Genomic DNA, 19,250 nt, shown 5'->3' on the forward strand with positions numbered 1-19,250 from the left:
AGAGCCTTAGTATTTTCAGAACAGTAAGTGAGCACTGGCTTTAATTTAATGCCATCAGCTTCATTAACCTCTAACAAGAGGGTCAGCCTGTCCTTTGAAGTTTTGAAGCCATAAATCTAGCTATGAAAGTTCTAGACGGCATCATCTTCCACTAGAAGACTGTTGTGTCTGCATTGATAATCTTTTTTTTAGTGTCGTCACCTTTATTATCTTAGCTAAATTTTCTACATAACTTGTTGCAGCCTCTACACCAGAATTTGCTGCTTGACTTTGCATTTTTATGTTATAGAGATGGCATCTTTCTTTAAGCCTCATGAATCAACCCTTGCTAGCTTCAAACTTTTCTTCTGAAAAAAAAAAAACAAAAACAAACTTTTCTTCTGTAGTTTCCTCACATCTCTCAGCCAGATGTGAAGAAAAGTTGAAGAAAGGGCCTTTCTCTGGATTAGGCTGTGGCTTAAAAGAATGTTGTGGCTGGTTTGATCCTCTATCCAGACCACTAAAACTTTCTCCATATCAGCAATAAGGCTGTTTCATTTTCTTAATCATTCATGTGATCACTGGAGTAACACTTTTCATTTCCTTCAAGAATATTTTCTTTTCATTAATAAGTTGGCTATGTGACACAAAAGGCCTAACTTTCTGCCTATCTTGATTTTTGTTTTTATTTTATTTATTTATTTATTTATTTATTTATTTATTTATTTATTTATTTATTTTTTTGTCATTTTAAAATTTTATTTTATTTATTTATTTTTTTTAATTGGTGTTCAATTTACTAACATACAGAATAACACCCAGTGCCCGTCACCCATTCACTCCCACCCCCCGCCCTCCTCCCCTTCCACCACCCCTAGTTCGTTTCCCAGAGTTAGCAGTCTTTATGTTCTGTCTCCCTTACTGATATTTCCCACACATTTCTTCCCCCTTCCCTTATTTTCCCTTTCACTATTATTTATATTCCCCAAATGAATGAGAACATATAATGTTTGTCCTTCTCCGACTGACTTACTTCACTCAGCATAATACCCTCCAGTTCCATCCACGTTGAAGCAAATGGTGGGTATTTGTCATTTCTAATAGCTGAGTAATATTCCATTGTATACATAAACCACATCTTCTTTATCCATTCATCTTTCGTTGGACACCGAGGCTCCTTCCACAGTTTGGCTATCGTGGCCATTGCTGCTAGAAACATCGGGGTGCAGCTGTCCCGGCGTTTCATTGCATTTGTATCTTTGGGGTAAATCCCCAACAGTGCAATTGCTGGGTCGTAGGGCAGGTATATTTTTAACTGTTTGAGGAACCTCCACACAGTTTTCCACAGTGGCTGCACCAGATCACATTCCCACCAACAGTGTAAGAGGGTTCCCTTTTCTCCACATCCTCTCCAACATTTGTTGTTTCCTGCCTTGTTAATTTTTCCCATTCTCACTGGTGTGAGGTGGTATCTCATTGTGGTTTTGATTTGTGTTTCCCTGATGGCAAGTGATGCAGAGCATTTTCTCATGTGCATGTTGGCCATGTCTATGTCTTCTTCTGTGAGATTTCTGTTCATGTCTTTTGCCCATTTCATGATTGGATTGTTTGTTTCTTTGGTGTTGAGTTTAATAAGTTCTTTATAGATCTTGGAAACTAGCCCTTTATCTGATATGTCATTTGCAAATATCTTCTCCCATTCTGTAGGTTGTCTTTGAGTTTTGTTGACTGTATCCTTTGCTGTGCAAAAGCTTCTTATCTTGATGAAGTCCCAATAGTTCATTTTTGCTTTTGTTTCTTTTGCCTTCGTGGATGTATCTTGCAAGAAGTTACTATGGCCGAGTTCAAAAAGGGTGTTGCCTGTGTTCTTCTCTAGGATTTTGATGGAATCTTGTCTCACATTTAGATCTTTCATCCATTTTGAGTTTATCTTTGTGTATGGTGAAAGAGAGTGGTCTAGTTTCATTCTTCTGCATGTGGATGTCCAATTTTCCCAGCACCATTTATTGAAGAGACTGTCTTTCTTCCAATGGATAGTCTTTCCTCCTTTATCGAATATTAGTTGCCCATAAAGTTCAGGGTCCACTTCTGGATTCTCTATTCTGTTCCACTGATCTATGTGTCTGTTTTTGTGCCAGTACCACACTGTCTTGATGACCACAGCTTTGTAGTACAACCTGAAATCTGGCATTGTGATGCCCCCAGATATGGTTTTCTTTTTTAAAATTCCCCTGGCTATTCGGGGTCTTTTCTGATTCCACACAAATCTTAAAATAATTTGTTCTAACTCTCTGAAGAAAGTCCATGGTATTTTGATAGGGATTGCATTAAACGTGTATATTGCCCTGGGTAACATTGACATTTTCACAATATTAATTCTGCCAATCCATGAGCATGGAATATTTTTCCATCTCTTTGTGTCTTCCTCAATTTCTTTCAGAAGTGTTCTATACTTTTGAGGGTATAGATCCTTTACATCTTTGGTGAGGTTTATTCCTAGGTATCTTATGCTTTTGGGTGCAATTGTAAATGGGATTGACTCCTTAATTTCTCTTTCTTCAGTCTCATTGTTAGTGTATAGAAATGCCACTGACTTCTGGGCATTGATTTTGTATCCTGCCACGCTACCGAATTGCTGTATGAGTTCTAGCAATCTTGGGGTGGAGACTTTTGGGTTTTCTATGTAGAGTATCATGTCATCGGCGAAGAGGGAGAGTTTGACTTCTTCTTTGCCAATTTGAATGCCTTTAATGTCTTTTTGTTGTCTGATTGCTGAGGCTAGGACTTCCAGTACTATGTTGAATAGCAGTGGTGAGAGTGGACATCCCTGTCTTGTTCCTGATCTTAGGGGAAAGGCTCCCAGTGCTTCCCCATTGAGAATGATATTTGCTGTGGGCTTTTCATAGATGGCTTTTAAGATGTCGAGGAATGTTCCCTCTATCCCTACACTCTGAAGAGTTTTGATCAGGAATGGATGCTGTATTTTGTCAAATGCTTTCTCTGCATCCAATGAGAGGATCATATGGTTCTTGGTTTTTCTCTTGCTGATATGATGAATCACATTGATTGTTTTACGGGTGTTGAACCAGCCTTGTGTCCCAGGGATAAATCCTACTTGGTCATGGTGAATAATTTTCTTAATGTACTGTTGGATCCTATTGGCCAGTATCTTGTTGAGAATTTTTGCATCCATGTTCATCAGGGATATTGGTCTGTAATTCTCCTTTTTGGCGGGGTCTTTGTCTGGCTTTGGAATTAAGGTGATGCTGGCTTCATAGAACGAATTTGGAAGTACTCCATCTCTTTCTATCTTTCCAAACAGCTTTAGGAGAATAGGTATGATTTCTTCTTTAAACGTTTGATAAAATTCTCCTGGGAAGCCATCTGGCCCTGGACTCTTGTGTCTTGGGAGGTTTTTGATGACTGCTTCAATTTCCTCCCTGGTTATTGGCCTGTTCAGGTTTTCTATTTCTTCCTGTTCCAGTTTTGGTAGTTTGTGGCTTTCCAGGAATGCGTCCATTTCTTCTAGATTGCCTAATTTATTGGCGTATAGCTGTTCATAATAGGTTTTTAAAATCGTTTGTATTTCCTTGGTGTTGGTAGTGATCTCTCCTTTCTCATTCATGATTTTATTAATTGGAGTCTTCTCTCTCTTCTTTTTAATAAGGCTGGCTAATGGTTTATCTATCTTATTAATTCTTTCAAAGAACCAACTCCTGGTTCTGTTGATCTGTTCCACAGTTCTTCTGGTCTCGATTTCGTTGAGTTCTGCTCGAATCTTTATTAGCTCCCTTCTTCTCTTGGGTGTAGGATCTATTTGCTGTTTTTTCTCTAGCTCCTTTATGTGTAAGGTTAGCTTTTGTATTTGAGTTCTTTCCAGTTTTTGAATGGATGCTTGTATTGCGATGTATTTCCCCCTTAGGACTGCTTTTGCTGCATCCCAAAGATTTTGAACGGTTGTATCTTCATTCTCATTAGTTTCCATGAATCTTTTTAATTCTTCCTTAATTTCCTGGTTGACCCTTTTATCTTTTAGCAGGATGGTCCTTAACCTCCATGTGTTTGAGGTCCTTCCAAACTTCTTGTTGTGATTTAGTTCTAATTTCAAGGCATTATGGTCCGAGAATATGCAGGGGACAATCCCAATCTTTTGGTATCGGTTCAGACCCGATTTGTGACCCAATATGTGGTCTATTCTGGAGAAAGTTCCATGTGCACTTGAGAAGAATGTGTATTCAGTTGAGTTTGGATGTAAAGTTCTGTAGATATCTGTGAAATCCATCTGGTCCAGTGTATCATTTAAAGCTCTCGTTTCTTTGGAGATGTTTTGCTTAGAAGACCTATCGAGTATAGAAAGAGCTAGATTGAAGTCACCAAGTATAAGTGTATTATTATCTAAGTATTTCTTCACTTTGGTTAATAATTGATTTATATATTTGGCAGCTCCCACATTTGGAGCATATATATTGAGGATTGTTAAGTCCTCTTGTTGAATAGATCCTTTAAGTATGATATAGTGTCCCTCTTCATCTCTCACTACAGTCTTTGGGGTAAATTTTAGTTTATCTGATATAAGGATGGCTACCCCTGCTTTCTTTTGAGGACCATTCGAATGGTAAATGGTTCTCCAACCTTTTATTTTCAGGCTGTAGGTGTCCTTCTGTCTAAAATGAGTCTCTTGTAGACAGCAAATAGATGGGTCCTGCTTTTTTATCCAGTCTGAAACCCTGCGCCTTTTGATGGGGTCATTAAGCCCGTTCACATTCAGAGTTACTATTGAGAGATATGAGTTTAGTGTCATCATGATATCTATTCAGTCTTTGTTTTTGTGGACTGTTCCACTGAACTTCTTCTTAAAGGGGAATTTTAAGAGGCCCCCTTAAAATTTCTTGCAGAGCTGGTTTGGAGGTCACATATTCTTTTAGTTGCTGCCTGTCTTGGAAGCTCTTTATCTCTCCTTCCATTTTGAATGAGAGCCTTGCTGGATAAAGTATTCTTGGTTGCATGTTCTTTTCATTTAGGACCCTGAATATATCCTGCCAGCCCTTTCTGGCCTGCCAGGTCTCTGTGGAGAGGTCTGCTGTTACCCTAATACTCCTCCCCATAAAAGTCAGGGATTTCTTGTCTCTTGCTGCTTTAAGGATCTTCTCCTTATCTTTGGAATTTGCAAGCTTTACAATTAAATGTCGAGGTGTTGAACGGTTTTTATTGACTTTAGGGGGGGATCTCTCTATTTCCTGGATCTGAATGCCTGTTTCCCTTCCCAGATTAGGAAAGTTTTCAGCTAGAATTTGTTCAAATACATATTCTGGCCCTCTGTCCCTTTCGGCGCCCTCGGGAACCCCAATTAAACGTAGGTTTTTCTTCCTCAGGCTGTCGTTTATTTCCCTTAATGTATCTTCATGGTCTTTTAATTGTTTGTCTCTTTTTTCCTCAGTTTCCCTCTTTGCTGTCAACTTGTCTTCTAGGTCACTCACTCGTTCTTCCACCTCGTTAACCCTCGTCGTTAGGACTTCTAGTTTGGATTGCATCTCATTCAATTGGTTTTTAATTTCTGCCTGATTAGCTCTAAATTCTGCAGTCATGAAGTCTCTTGAGTCCTTTATACTTTTTTCTAGAGCCACCAGTAGCTGTATAATAGTGCTTCTGAATTGGCTTTCTGACATTGAATTGTAATCCAGATTTTGTAACTCTGTGGGAGAGAGGACTGTTTCTGATTCTTTCTTTTGAGGTGAGGTTTTCCTTCTAGTCATTTTGCTCAGTGCAGAGTGGCCAAAAGCAAGTTGTATTGGGAAAAAGAGAAAAAGAGAGGAGAGAAAGAAGGAAAGAAAAGAGAAAGAGAAAAAAAAAGGGAAGAAAAAGAAAAAAAACGAAAAAAAAAAAAAGAAGAAAAAGAGAAAGAAAAAGAAAGGAGAAAAAAAGGGGTTGGGGGAAGGAAACAAATCAAAAAGCAAAACAAAACAAAAACAAAAACAAAAACAAACAAACAAAAAAAGAACCACCGGGGAGTATCTTCTGATTCTGTGTTCTTTAAGTCCCTTGGCTTCTCCTGGAAGTTGTCCGTCTAGCTGGTGTTCTGGGGGAGGGGCCTGTTGTGCTGATTTTCAGGTGTTAGCAGTTGGGGGAGCTGCTGTGCCCCTGCCTGGTGCAGGGCTCGGTGGGGGTTGTTTACCCCCTGAGGCCGCAGGAGGAACAGCCCCAGTGGCGGGGCAGCTCTGGAAACCTGGATTCAGCTCCGGCAGGAACTCCGTCTGCAGGGCCTGGAGGCTCCGGGGCGGGGCCGCTGATCTGCTCAGCTGGGGCAGGAGCGTCCTTGCTGTCCTGGGCCCTCCCGGCCTCTGCCTGTCCCGGGGGAGGCCGGATCCTGGGCTGTGTCCCGGCGTCCTGTGCTCCGGAGCCTGCGCTGGTGGATTCGCGCTCCCGGGCCGCGCAACCCCCTCCGCGGAGCTGCCGCCCGAGCCCCTCCGAGCTGCTCCTGGAACCGCGCAGCCCCCTCCGCACGGAGCCTCTTCTTCTGCCCGAGCCCCTCCGAGCTGCTCCCGGGGCCCCGCAGCCCCCTCCGCGGAGCCGCCCCCGAGCCCCTTCAGCTGCTCCGGGTCCCGCCGGGTCCCGCCGTGCGCGCTGCAGCCCTTAGGGACCTCGGCGCACTCTCCTGGGCGCGCAGTTGCTCTGTTACTGTCCCCGGGAGCCCGAGGGCCTCCTCGCCCTCCTGGTCCTGCTCCAACTCCCCACGAGCCCCTTTCCGCCCAGGAAGGTCGGTGCAGCTCCTGCGTCTCCGGGACGGGGCTCTCCTGTCCTGGGGACACTCGCCCCGGCCTCAGCCCGGCTCCTCGCGGGGCCCCTCCCCCTTGGAGGCCTTTGTTCCTTTATTTCTTTTTCCCCGTCTTCCTACCTTGATAGATGCGCGAACTCTTCTCACTGTAGCATTCCAGCTGGTCTCTCTTTAAATCTCAGGCCGAATTCATAGATTTTCAGGATAATTTGAAGGTTTTCTAGGTAGTTTGGTGGAGACAGGTGATTTGGAGACCCTACTCCTCCGCCATCTTGCTCCTCCCCCCCATCTTGATTTTTGACATGCATTCCTCACAAAGCTTAATCACTTCTAGCTATTTATTTATTTATTTATTTATTTATTTAGTATTTATTTATTTAAAGATTTATTCATTTATTCATGGGGTGGGGGGCAGACATATAGGCAGAGGGAGAAGCAGGCTCCTCACAGGGAGCCCAATGTGGGACTTGATCCCGGATCCTGGGATCATGCCCTGAGCTGAAGGCAGATGCCCAACCACTGAGTCACCCAGACATCCCTAGCTTTTGATTTATAGGGAAAGACATGCTACTTTTCCTTTTAAAGTAGGTTAATTGGTCTAATTTCAGTATTTTCGTGTCTCAGGGAGTAGGGAGGCCCAAGAGAGGTGGGAGACAAGCTTTGGTGGAGCAGTCAGAACAAACACAACATTTACAGATTAAGTTCACCATCCTATATAGGTAGGTCCATCATAGCCTAAAACAATTACAACAGTAACATCAAAGATCATCATACCAAATATAATAATAATGAAAATGTTTGAAATATTGAAAGAATTGCCAAAATGTGAAACAGATGGGAAATGAGCAAATGCTGTTGGAAAAAAAATGGCCCCGATAGACCATTGCTCAATGTAGGGCTGTCACAAACCTTCTATTGGTAAAACAAACTAGTAAACAAACAAAAAAAAAACAGCACAATGTCTGCAAAGTGTGAAAAAAGGAGGTATGCATATATTTATTTGGTCTTCTTGGGGCTCTTCATCTTAAAGTGGGATGGCCATCTGCTTGCTATCTTTATAATCATGGAGGAAACTGAAGCTGGGCTTAGGGGGCAACATGATGGAAAGAAGGCTGAATAACTGAGTTCCAAGTTTTAAACACACATTTGTTACTTCTTCTTTTCAAAAGCTCCTTCATGAGTGTGCAGTGACCAGTGTTGCTGGTAATGGTGACAGTGGCACACTTGCAACTCTTATTGCCAGTATTAGTTTTGACAGCTAGCACATATACAAAGTCACCTCAGCTCATTCTGAGTATTGCAAAGAGTGAGGCTATAGGTTTGGAATGATTGGGAGGAAGCCAAGTCATCTCCTAGAAAGCTTGAGTTAGCGAATGTCACTGCCCCCAGGTGCCACCTGGTGGCCCAACAACACCTTCCTCTTTTCTCAGTCTTTGCTCTGAAAACTCATTGGAGACCAGTAAAGCTGTTCCCAACACTGCCAAGAGTGAAGAAACTGGAGCCTCAGATCCTGAACCTGCCCTTCCCTTACTCCTCACCCTTCCCTGTCCTTGCCATCCTTCTTAAACCTTGCATTCCTGCTACTCCCCTCAACCCTGTCCTGTCATGGATAACCCAGAATTCTATCTGGTTGTCATTTTTGAACCCGGACTTTTAGCCACACTGCCATCAGCCTATTGTTCCCATCAGCTGTTGTTGCTGCCTCTGTTGCCTTCTTGGTAAAGTTAGTATTCAAAGACCTGAAAAGCAAATCCTTCAAATCCTTAGAAAGAATCCATCTTTGGCAAAATGTCCTATTGGGTAATTTTAATGTTGCTCAAAAAAAAAAAAATAAAGACTCAGCATTTAGATTATCTTTACAATGCTATGGTACCATTTCATCCTTTTGTCTTCCTGGCAGGATGATGCATCTGTATTTGTGAAGTAGCCTGTGCTCTACAAAGCAGGTTTCCTCATTTACTACCAGGAAAAAAAAGTGCTAGGCAAAAGCTAGATTTCAAAAATACGTAAACTTAAAAAAAAAAATTAAGACATAAAAATAATGAAAAAAAAGAGTGCCTGGAATGAATAACCAGCAGATGAAACTTTTTCCAAAAAAGGATACTAAAAGTGACACACAAGTTGGAGAAAATGATTACTAGTCTTCTTCACAGTGCCCCACCTTCCCTATCAAGTACATGTCTTTGAAGCATGTTTAGCAGCAAAGATAGCAAATCAAAGGCAGTTTGCCTACAGGTACAGAACTGTGGCTTCTTGAAGAATTAGAGAAAGGAATAACTGATAGATGAGTTTGACAAAAATACTGTTAGTGTACTTACAGATGAAGAAAAGATGAAATCTCTTTGAAGAAAGGCAAATAAAAGAACTATGTAAATGTTACCTACAATAACTGACTTTCTCATTCAAGACAACGCTCAAATTGAGGTTACAAATGCAAGTCAGGATCAGTGGATGATGACGTTAGCTTAGATTAACATAATCCTGTACCATCCATATATTTTCTCATTTTGCTCAACATAAAAGTGTGTATCCAGATAATTACAGGAAAAAAACATCATTTACAAATTTAGTGAGAAGAAAGCAAGCAGCAAACATAAAGGAAAGTATATCTATCAACTGTACACTAGGTCTGACAATAAGTGCTTTCAAGAAGTGCTTTACAAAGTTTCAGTTAATGTAGTGAATGGTGAATATCACTTGCTCCCCCAAAAACTGACTTTGAAGCCCCCCAAGGGGCAGATTAATAATATCCATGAAAGAACTGATGATGCCATCAGTGAATAAGAAAGAGTTTAGGAGAGCAGCAGCCATGAAGGAGTCGCTTGCAGTACCAGGATACTGGTGAAAAGGAAAAGCAGAAGCAAGAAATTATCCTGAAGATCTGCCTTTATCTGAATGAGCTGAGGTAACTAAAGAAGGTCCATGCCTTATCACTGCTTTTACCAACCAGAGCAGAAAGTTCAGAAAAAAATCAAGTAGTTTCAAAGCTCAAGTTGCAGCAGAAAATTCAGGTTCAGGTAGAGGAAGATGACAGTGGAGTAGGAGGACCTTCGGCTTGCCTTGCCCCACAAACAACTAGATAACTATTCAGTCATCCTAAGTACCCCAGAAATACACCTGAAGTCTGACAGAACAACCTCTATAACTAAAGGGAGAGAAGAGGAAGGGCACAGATGTGGTTTAGGGGAAAAATGGATCACAGCTGCTGTGGAAGGGAGGGAGTTCTGGATTTAGAGAAGGGAAAAAGACAGAGGAGCACACATACAAGAAGAATGTTTCCCCCAAGCAACTGGTTCGGAAAATAATGGACTGAATTTCATGAGTTCTTGCAACAAGGAGGGCTTATAGCCTGGAGTATTAAAGGTCAGCAGGCTTAGTTGGGATAGAGACCAAAAGGCATTGCAATGCTTCTGGAGAGAAAGCAGGCAAACCACCCGGGAGTACACAGCTTGGAAACAGTGACCTACAGAATGCCTGAAGCACACACTTGAAGATCATTAACTATTCTCAGAGTGCCTCCCTGAGGGGCAGCATTCACAGAGACACTTCTCTAGAAACAAAGGAGTGAGCTGGTGCCATTTCCCTCCCCTGCCCCACAGCATAAACACAGAGAAGGAAGCAGCATGTCTCTGGCATGGCTGCCTAACTTGCATACACCAAGTCCCAGCCCCTGCACGCTGAGGAGACTGCCCTTTTCAGGCAAACTTCCTTCAATCCCAGTGTTGTGGGCCCCTCCTACAGAAGAGCAACACAAACCCTTACCCACATCATGTCTCCAGACCATAGAGTTTTGTAGGGCCTCTGGTAGGGATGGTGACAGGTCTCATCTCATAAGCAGATCAGAGCACACCCAGTTGAAACTCATCACATTCAGGCTAGGGACCAAACACTGCACACAGCAGACAAGGAGAGCTTTTGCAGATGACTGGTCTGAAGGATAGAGCAGTCAAAGCAAAACAGTGGAGCACACATAGCACACAATAGAGGCACTCCCTGAAGTACCAGGCCCTGGACACTACATGACTTCTTCATAAGGCCATTACTTTCAAAAGCAGGAGACAAATGTATTTTCTAACACAGAGAAGATGGCAGAGACTTAGGCAAACTTCTAAGACAGAGAAATGTATCCCAAATGATAGAATCAGATAAGGGCACTGTCACAGATCTAAGCAAAATAAATATAAGTAACATGCCTGATGGAGAATTTAAGGCAATAACCATTAAGGGTGTTTACTGGGCTTGAGAAAAGAAGACATCAGTGATATCATTACCACAGAGATAGAAGAGTTAAAGGAGAATCTATCAGAGATGAAGAGTGAAATAAATGAGATTGGAAACAGACTTGAGGCAATGAACAGCAGGCTGGAAGAAGTAGAGGAACAAATTAGTGACCTAGAAGAGAATTTAATGGAAAGTAATGGAGCTCAACAAAAGAAAGAAACAAGTATTATGCAACATGTGAATAGACTTGAGGTATTCAGTGACTCCATCAACATAATAACATTCATATTATAGGAGTCCAAGAAGAAGAGGAAAGAGAAAAAGTGGCAAAAAATTTATTTGAGGAAAATATAGCTGAAAACTTCCTTAATCTGAGGAAGGAAATGGACATCCAGATCCAGGAGGCATATAGAACTCCCACAAAGTCAACAAAAAGAGTTCAACACCAAGATATATTGTAATTAAATTTGCAAAAATATACTGACAAAAAATATCTTAAGAGCAGCAAGACAAAAGAAGTCTTTAAATTACAAAAGAAAACCCATAAAGATAGCTGGAGATTTTTTCAACAGAAACTTGGCAAGCCAGAAGAAAGTGGGTTGATATATTCAACATAAGGAAAGGAAAAATAAGTAGCTAAGACTACCCTATCAAGCAAGGCAATCATTTAGAATAGAAAGAGAGATAAAAAGTTTTCCAAACAAAAAATTAAAGTGTTTATAACCATTAAACCAGCCCTGCAACAAATATTAAAAGGGACTCTTTGAGTGCAAAAGAGATATCAAAAGTGACAAAGACAGGAAGGGATCAGATAAAATTTCCAGAATCAATGACAAAACAAGTAATAAAATGGGATTAAATTCATATCTATCAATAATTGCTTTGAATATAAATGGACCAAACACTCCAGTCAAAAGTCATAGGGTGTCAGAATGTTTTAAAAAGACCCATCTATATGCTTACAAGAGACTCATCTTAAAGACACAAGCAGATCCAAAGTGGGGGAAGGAAAATTGTTTATCATGTGAATAGATGTGAAAAGAAAGTGGGATACCCTCCAGTGCAATATAAGAAATAGTAAAAGGGAAAGGAGGGAAACTGAGTGGGGAAAAATTAGAGAGGAAGACAAACCATGAGAGACTCCTAACTCTGGGAAACAAATGAAGGGTTGCAGAAGGGGAGGTGGGTGGGGGGATGGGGTAACTGGGTGATGGGCATTAAGGAGGGCACATGATGAGACAAGCATTGGTTGATATATTTTATATTGGCAAATTGAATTTAAATAAAATATAAAACAAAAAAGAAAGCTGTAGTAGCAGTACCAGACAGACTAGACTTTAAAGAAAAGACTATAACAAGAGATAAACAAGAGTACTATATAAAAATAAAGGTACAACGCAACAAGAAGATATAACAATTTAAGTGCTTATTCATCCAACATGGGAACACCCAACTATATACAACAATAACCAATATAAAGGAATTAATCAATAATGATGCTATAATATTAGGGGACTTTACCACTCACTCACATGAATGGACATATCCTCTAAACAGAAATTCAATGAGGAAACAAAGGCTTTGAATGACACACTGGACCAGATGGACTTAACAGATATATTCAGAACATTCCATCCTAAAACAGCAGAATGCGAATTCTTTTCAAGTGCACATAGAACATTCTCCAAGGTAGATCACAAAACAGGGTTCAACAAATATAAAAAGATTGAGGTCATACCATGCAACTTTTCAGAACACAATGCTATGAAACTAGAAAGTCAGGCAGAAGAAAAAAATCTGGAAAACCACAAATACATGTAGGTTAAATAACATGTGATTAAACATTGAATCAGGCAATCACAAAATCAGAGAGGAAATCAAAAATTACATGGAAACAAATGAAAATGAAAACACAATGGTCCAAAACCCCAGGAATGCAGGAAAAGTGATCCTAAGAGAGAAGTATGTGACAATATAGGCCTACTTGAAGAAGTAAGAAAAATCTCAAATAAACCACCAATCTTAAACCTAAGGAGCTAGGAAAAGAATGACGAATGAAGCTGAAAGCCAGTAGAAGGAAGGAAATGGTAATGATTAGAGAAGAAATAAATGATACAGAAACATAAAAAAAAAAACAATAGAAGAGATCAATGAACCAGGAGCTGGTTCTTTGGGAAAAAAAATTGTAAACCTCTAGGCAGGTTTTTCTAAAAGACAAAAGGACCCAAATAATAAAATCACAAATGAAAGAGGAGAAATAACACCACCACAGAAACACAAACAATTATGAGAGAATATTATGAATAACTATATGCCAACAAATTGGGACAGCCTGGAAGAAATGGGTAAATTCATATAAATATGTAAACAACAAAACACCATGAAAAACTCATAGCTAATATCATCCTTAATGGAGAAAACCTGAGAGTTTTTCTCTATGGTCAGGACCATATGAGAGTGGATATAAAGGTCATGTCCACTCTCACCACTATTCTTTAACATAGTACTGGAAGTCCTAGCCACAGCAATCAGACAACAACAACAACAACAGACATCTAAGTCAGCACTGAAGATGTAAAACTTTTACTATTTGCAGATCATGAAAGACTATATTGAAAACCTGAATGACTCTACCAAAAAATTTCTAGAACTGATACATGAATTCAGTAAGGTCTCAGGATACAAATCTATATACAGAAATCTGTTGCACTTCTATATACCAATAAAAAAGCAAGAGAAATTAAGGAATCTATCCTATTTACAATTACACCCCAAACAAGAAGATACCTAGGAATAAAGCTAACAAAAGAAGTGGAAGACCTGTACTTTGAAAAGCACTGATGGAAGAATTTGAAGATGACACAAAGAAATGGAAAGACATTCCATGTTCATGGATTGGAAGAACAAATACTGTTAAAGTATCTATACTGTCCAAAGCAATCTACACATTTAAAGGAATCCCTGTCAAAATCCCAACAGCATTTTTCCGAGAGCTAGAACAAATAGTCCTAAAATTTGCGTATGGAATCACAAAAGACCTCAAATAGCCAAAGAAACCTTGAAAAAGAACAGAAAACTGGAGGTGTCAGAATTCCAGACTTCAACTATATTACAAAACTGTTGTAATCAAAACAGTATGGTACCTGGACAAAAATAAAAAAAGACATCTGTGGTCAACTAATCTTTGATAAAGTACAAAAGACTATCCAGTGGGAAAATTTTTCAACAAATAGTGTCAGGAAAACTGGACAGCAACATGCAAAAGAATGAAACTAGACCACTTTCTTACACCATACACAAAAATAAATTCAAAATGTATTAAAGACCTGAATGTGTGACATGAAACCCTGAAAATCTTAGAGGAAAACATAGGCAGTAACCTCTGATATCAACCATAGGAACTGCTTTCTAGATAGGGCTCTGCAAGGGAAACAAAAGCAAAAATGAAGTATAGGGACTACATCAAAATAAAAAGTTCCTATATAGTGAAGGAAACAATCTACAAAACTAAAAGGCAACCTATGGAATGAGAGATGATATTTGCAAATGACATATCTGATAAAGGGTTAGTATTCAAAATATATAAAGAACTTATCAAACTCAATCTCCAAAAAATGAATAATCCAATTAAAAATGGGCAGAAGACATGAATAGACACTTTTCCAAAGAAGACATCCAGATGGATGGGAAGATGCTCAACATTAACTGACCATTAGGGAAATACAAATAAAAACTACAATAAGATACTGCCTCACACCTGTCAGAGATAGCTAAAATTATTAAACACAGAAAACAACAGATACTGGTGAGGATGTGGAGAAAGGGCAACTCTCTTCCAGTGTTGGAGGGAACGCAAACTGGTGCACCCACTCTGCAAAACATTATGGAGGGCCCTCAAAATGTTAAAAATAGAACTACCCTACAATCAAGCAATTTCATTACTATTTACCCAGATGATACAAAAATACTAATTCAAAAGATTACATGTACCCTGGTATTTATAGATGCCTTATTTACAATAGCCAATTTACAGAAATAACTCATGTCCATTGACTGTTGAATGGATAGTGAAGAGATGGTATATATATATATATATATATATATATATATACAATGGAATATTATTCAGTCATAGAAAAGAATGAAATCTTGCCATTTGACAGGACATGAATGGAGCTAGAGAGTATTGTGATAAAATGTCAGTCAGAGAAAGCCAAATACCATATGATCTCACTAGTTTGTGGAATTTTAGAAACAAAACAAATGAGCAAAGGGGAAAAAAGAGAAAAACCAAGAAACATACTCTTAGCTATACAGAACATACTAGTGGTTACCAGAGGGGAGGTGGATGGGGGGGATGGGTTAAACAGGTAATGGGGATTAAGGTGTGCACTTGTTATGAGCACTGGATGATGCATGAAAATGTTGAATCAGTATATTGTACAGCTGAAACTAATATTAAACTGTATGTTCACTAACTGGAATTTAAATAAAAACAAAAATAGAAAGTCTGAACTGTGAAAAATTTGCAGAATAGGTTTACTGTATACACTAGAACATGTAGTTTGTGATAAAAAGTCTTCTGGATTTCACAACATGCTCTTTTGCTTAAAGTGTTATTTGTGAAAAAAGTGAAAACCAAACACTGAGGGCTTATAGCCAGAATATTTTATTAACTCCAAGGTATGATGTCAACTTTGTTTCCCTTTGGTACAGAAGTAGTATCTACAATTACTTTTTTGAATAATATTCTTTGAATGCTCCTTTCAGAATTCAACTTAAATATACAGTTTTGTACATGGTGTAATATACAATAACCAAAAATGTAAACTTTTCAATTGATTTACAATATATTGAGTTCATAGCTTTTGCGTTTTGTAAGGTATTTTTACCCCCATTATTGAAGGCTTTGCAATTAAATATATCCCTAATAATCTAATATATTTTATTCTGGATATATCTTAATATGTTAACATGAAAGGCACAAAAGTATGATTAAATCTAATAAAATAAAGTTTATTTGTATAGAAAGTGTTAAGAGAATTTTGAAATTAGAAAACCAAATGCTTAAATGTTCATTGTTGCTTGTTTTTATTTTTTAGTAAAACACCACTGATACCTTTTGGTTCACAATAGACCACAGGATAAGATCCAAACACCTAAGTAGTATTAGAAAAGCCTTTTGCCTACATTTCTTGCCACTCTTGGCCCTAATATAGCTAAACTGCACTGAAATTCCTACCACTCCTCCAACCACTGCAATTACTTTGTTTATACAGTTACCTCTGTAATCTCCTTTCTTCAGTTACGTGCCTAGCAAATCCCTATTTATTCTTCAAAACTAACTCAAAAGGTATTTTCTTTTCAATGCCTTTCCCAGGAAAAATGTCTCCCCTTTTCCATGGCAACATTACATATATGTTTCATTACATTTGTTATTACAAATATGCAGTTATATGTCTGTCTCCAACTAAACTATTGACTTTTTATCATTAGCACCTAAGATTGACCTTATGCACATTGGCATTTCCTCAATAAAGTTTTGATAAATGAGAGCATGGAAAGCAAAGATTTGTCATCAGAAAGCTTGGGGTTGATACAAACTTAATTCAAGGGCTTTCAATATACAAACTACAAGTAACTGCTTGGAATTATTTGTCAGTACTGGAATTGGTTGGCAACTGAACAAGGCTGAGAAGTCCAGGATCAGAAAAAGAAAAGTGAAGACCTAAGGGGTAACATTGGTCATTAAAAAAAGAGATATATCTGATGAATGGTGGAAGGGAGATACTTGAACCTCCAGGCTTCAAACATCATGCCTAGTTCTTTATGCATATATACCTTCACATGGCATTTGAGGCTCTTCAAGGCCTGGTTCAGTCTTGCATTTTATGTTTTGTACTCCACCATTTGCTTTCATATGTGAGTATACACTCCAGTAAACAGAATTCCTTTACTTGTAAAATATGTCCTCTCTCCTTAACTTCCATGCTATTATTACTAAGATTTCTTGCCTCTGCTTAAAATGCATAACAAATACCACTGTTCTCATGCAACTTTCCACGATTCTCTACCTGGATTTAAGCTCTACCTACTCTGTATCAACCTCTCAGTTTATTTAATACTATTCTTGTAGCTGTAGCTAAATGTAGTCTTGTCACCTACCAGGCAGGGTAGGCTGAGGGATTAATGAAGGCCAATCCGGGCAAAGGTGGGCCCAGTAAGGAGGGCAATGTTCCAAAAAGGGAGAAATGGCACTTCAAAGGCCAAAGAGGGAAGTCATCACATCTGGTTGGCTCATACACTGTTGGATGCTCTCCCTCCGAGCAGAGGCTAAGGCACGAGTCTCCTCCTGAAAGCGCTGGTGTCCCTCTTCAGTAAGCCTCCAGAGGCCAGACCGTGGCTTTACATGGGTCCCATTCTGAAGATTGACTGGTGCCTTCTCAAAGCTGCCCAGGAAACAGAGATTGTGGCGGATGGTGTTTTTCCAGCCATTTGGAGCTGTCCAAAAAAAGGGGAAATGCTGTCGGGTGAAATTGTAGATCTCTTGCACATTGAGGCCACAGGGTGGGCTGTTTCTTAATGCCAGGGCAATTAGGTGACTGTAATTGAGTGGAGGCCGGGGCCAGGACTTCCTCTCCTGGCTGTTGCCTTGCCATAGCTTCTGGTTCTGGAAGCACTCCCTTTTGTTAGGGGATTGGAGGGACACAGAGCAGTTGTTCTCTTGTTCCTCGGTTTCTTCTTTTGTGAGCTCCCAGTCACTGGGAGGATAGATGAACCGCTTCTGTGGGGAAGATTTCTTGCTGGAGGAAGCTGTCAGGGATTCCATCACTGTGGCCTTTGAGCAGTTAGACTCATTCTTTGGGAGTGGCTGAGGGTAAGGAAGCATGCTTGTCAGATCCTTTTCTTTACTGGGATTTAGGGTCTCCTGGCTGCCAAGGGGGCACATGATGTTGGGATTTACCCACATCCACAGGTTAGGTTTAGAGTCAGGACCATCTTTGTCTGGACTGGTTCTCCTCTCTTGAGGCACCTTTGGGGGCTCCATTACTCGGAGTCTATATTGGGCAAGGTTCTGCTCAGTTAAGTGGCATTGGTCTGTGGTGGAGGGCAAGAACAATTCATTCCCCATGTCCCAGTCCAGCAGCCCTGGGACCTGGCCATGGAGACTGTACCAGAAATCGGGATTTTTTAGTTTTATGTCCATCTTTAGTAGAGAGGTAGGTAGAGAGAGATTTCTAAAGGGACAGAAATCTCTGAGGTACTTTTCAAAGCCGTTGTTGGGGCACTGTTTTTGATGGCTTATATCTCATCTGGGGACCTTATCAGGAGGCCTGTTAGAAGTACTAGAAAAAGGTGTATGGATACGTCATTGATTGGTGGTTGAACTTGGAGAAGTCTCAGTGTTCTTCAACAGAACTCAAAGCAGAAAAGTAACTAAAACAAGCTTTTTAGTAGGAAAAAAAGTTCAAAGTAGAATTCCCGAACTTCTGTTGGAAGCAGGGAGTCCCTGCACAAGGATCTACATGTTTTGAATTATGTGCTAACTAAGGTGATTTGCATAACAAGTTGATGGGCATATCTTTCAACTCTTTCTAGGTTCATTTAATTAGGGAACAAACAGGTGTACAGATCATATTATATTTCTGAGTTGTTCTTAAATGATTTAAAAAATCATTCCACTTTTAAGTGCCTTTTGCCAAGAGCTTTCACATAGATGATCTCAATTGATTCTCATGACAGCCCTGCAAGATAATATAGAGGGTATCATTAACCCCATGTTACAGACAAGGAAACTGAGATCTACAGGATATTTAAGACTACATATCTAAGTAATATAGCTAGATCCACAGTCCAAGTTTTCTAATCCTTTCATTATACCTACTGCTTCTTGATCACATTCAACATACTTTACAAATGAGGCAGCAATATATGTAACCCATATTTTAGAGTAAAGTGGTTAACCATTAGAAGATAATCACCATTAGTCTCAGTTCCATGCTAGAACTCAATCGTGCTGTTATTTTCAACCCTACTCTGAAAACAGCTGGCCTCACTCTCTCCAGGTCACCTTCTCAGGAACTGAGGTTTGAATTATACTGTGAAGACAGTAGGACCAAAAAAGCTATGATGTGCAAGTTCTAAAAACTCCAGAGTTTGGCTCGCCAGTAAGTTAATCCCAAAGCCGTTCTTAGGAAAATGGAAAATAGAAAGATATCACTTGAGTCTGCACAAAATCCACCTATAAAGTATGTGATTTTGTTAAAACCATAACACA

At 39.7% G+C, this 19,250-nt stretch overlaps 1 protein-coding gene across 1 annotated transcript; it reads right to left on the reverse strand.

Annotated features, from left to right (window-relative positions):
- Positions 1–15,654: 15,654 nt before the first annotated feature.
- Positions 15,655–18,803, reverse strand: FOXR2 (forkhead box R2). Its single transcript, XM_077887661.1, has one exon. The coding sequence runs from the start codon at positions 18,177–18,179 to the stop codon at positions 17,232–17,234; it is 948 nt and encodes a 315-aa protein (XP_077743787.1). The 5' UTR covers positions 18,180–18,803; the 3' UTR covers positions 15,655–17,231.
- Between the last annotated feature and the right edge of the window lie 447 nt (positions 18,804–19,250).

This window comes from Canis aureus, chromosome X (assembly GCF_053574225.1).
Source record: "Canis aureus isolate CA01 chromosome X, VMU_Caureus_v.1.0, whole genome shotgun sequence".
Classification (NCBI taxonomy): domain Eukaryota; kingdom Metazoa; phylum Chordata; class Mammalia; order Carnivora; family Canidae; genus Canis; species Canis aureus.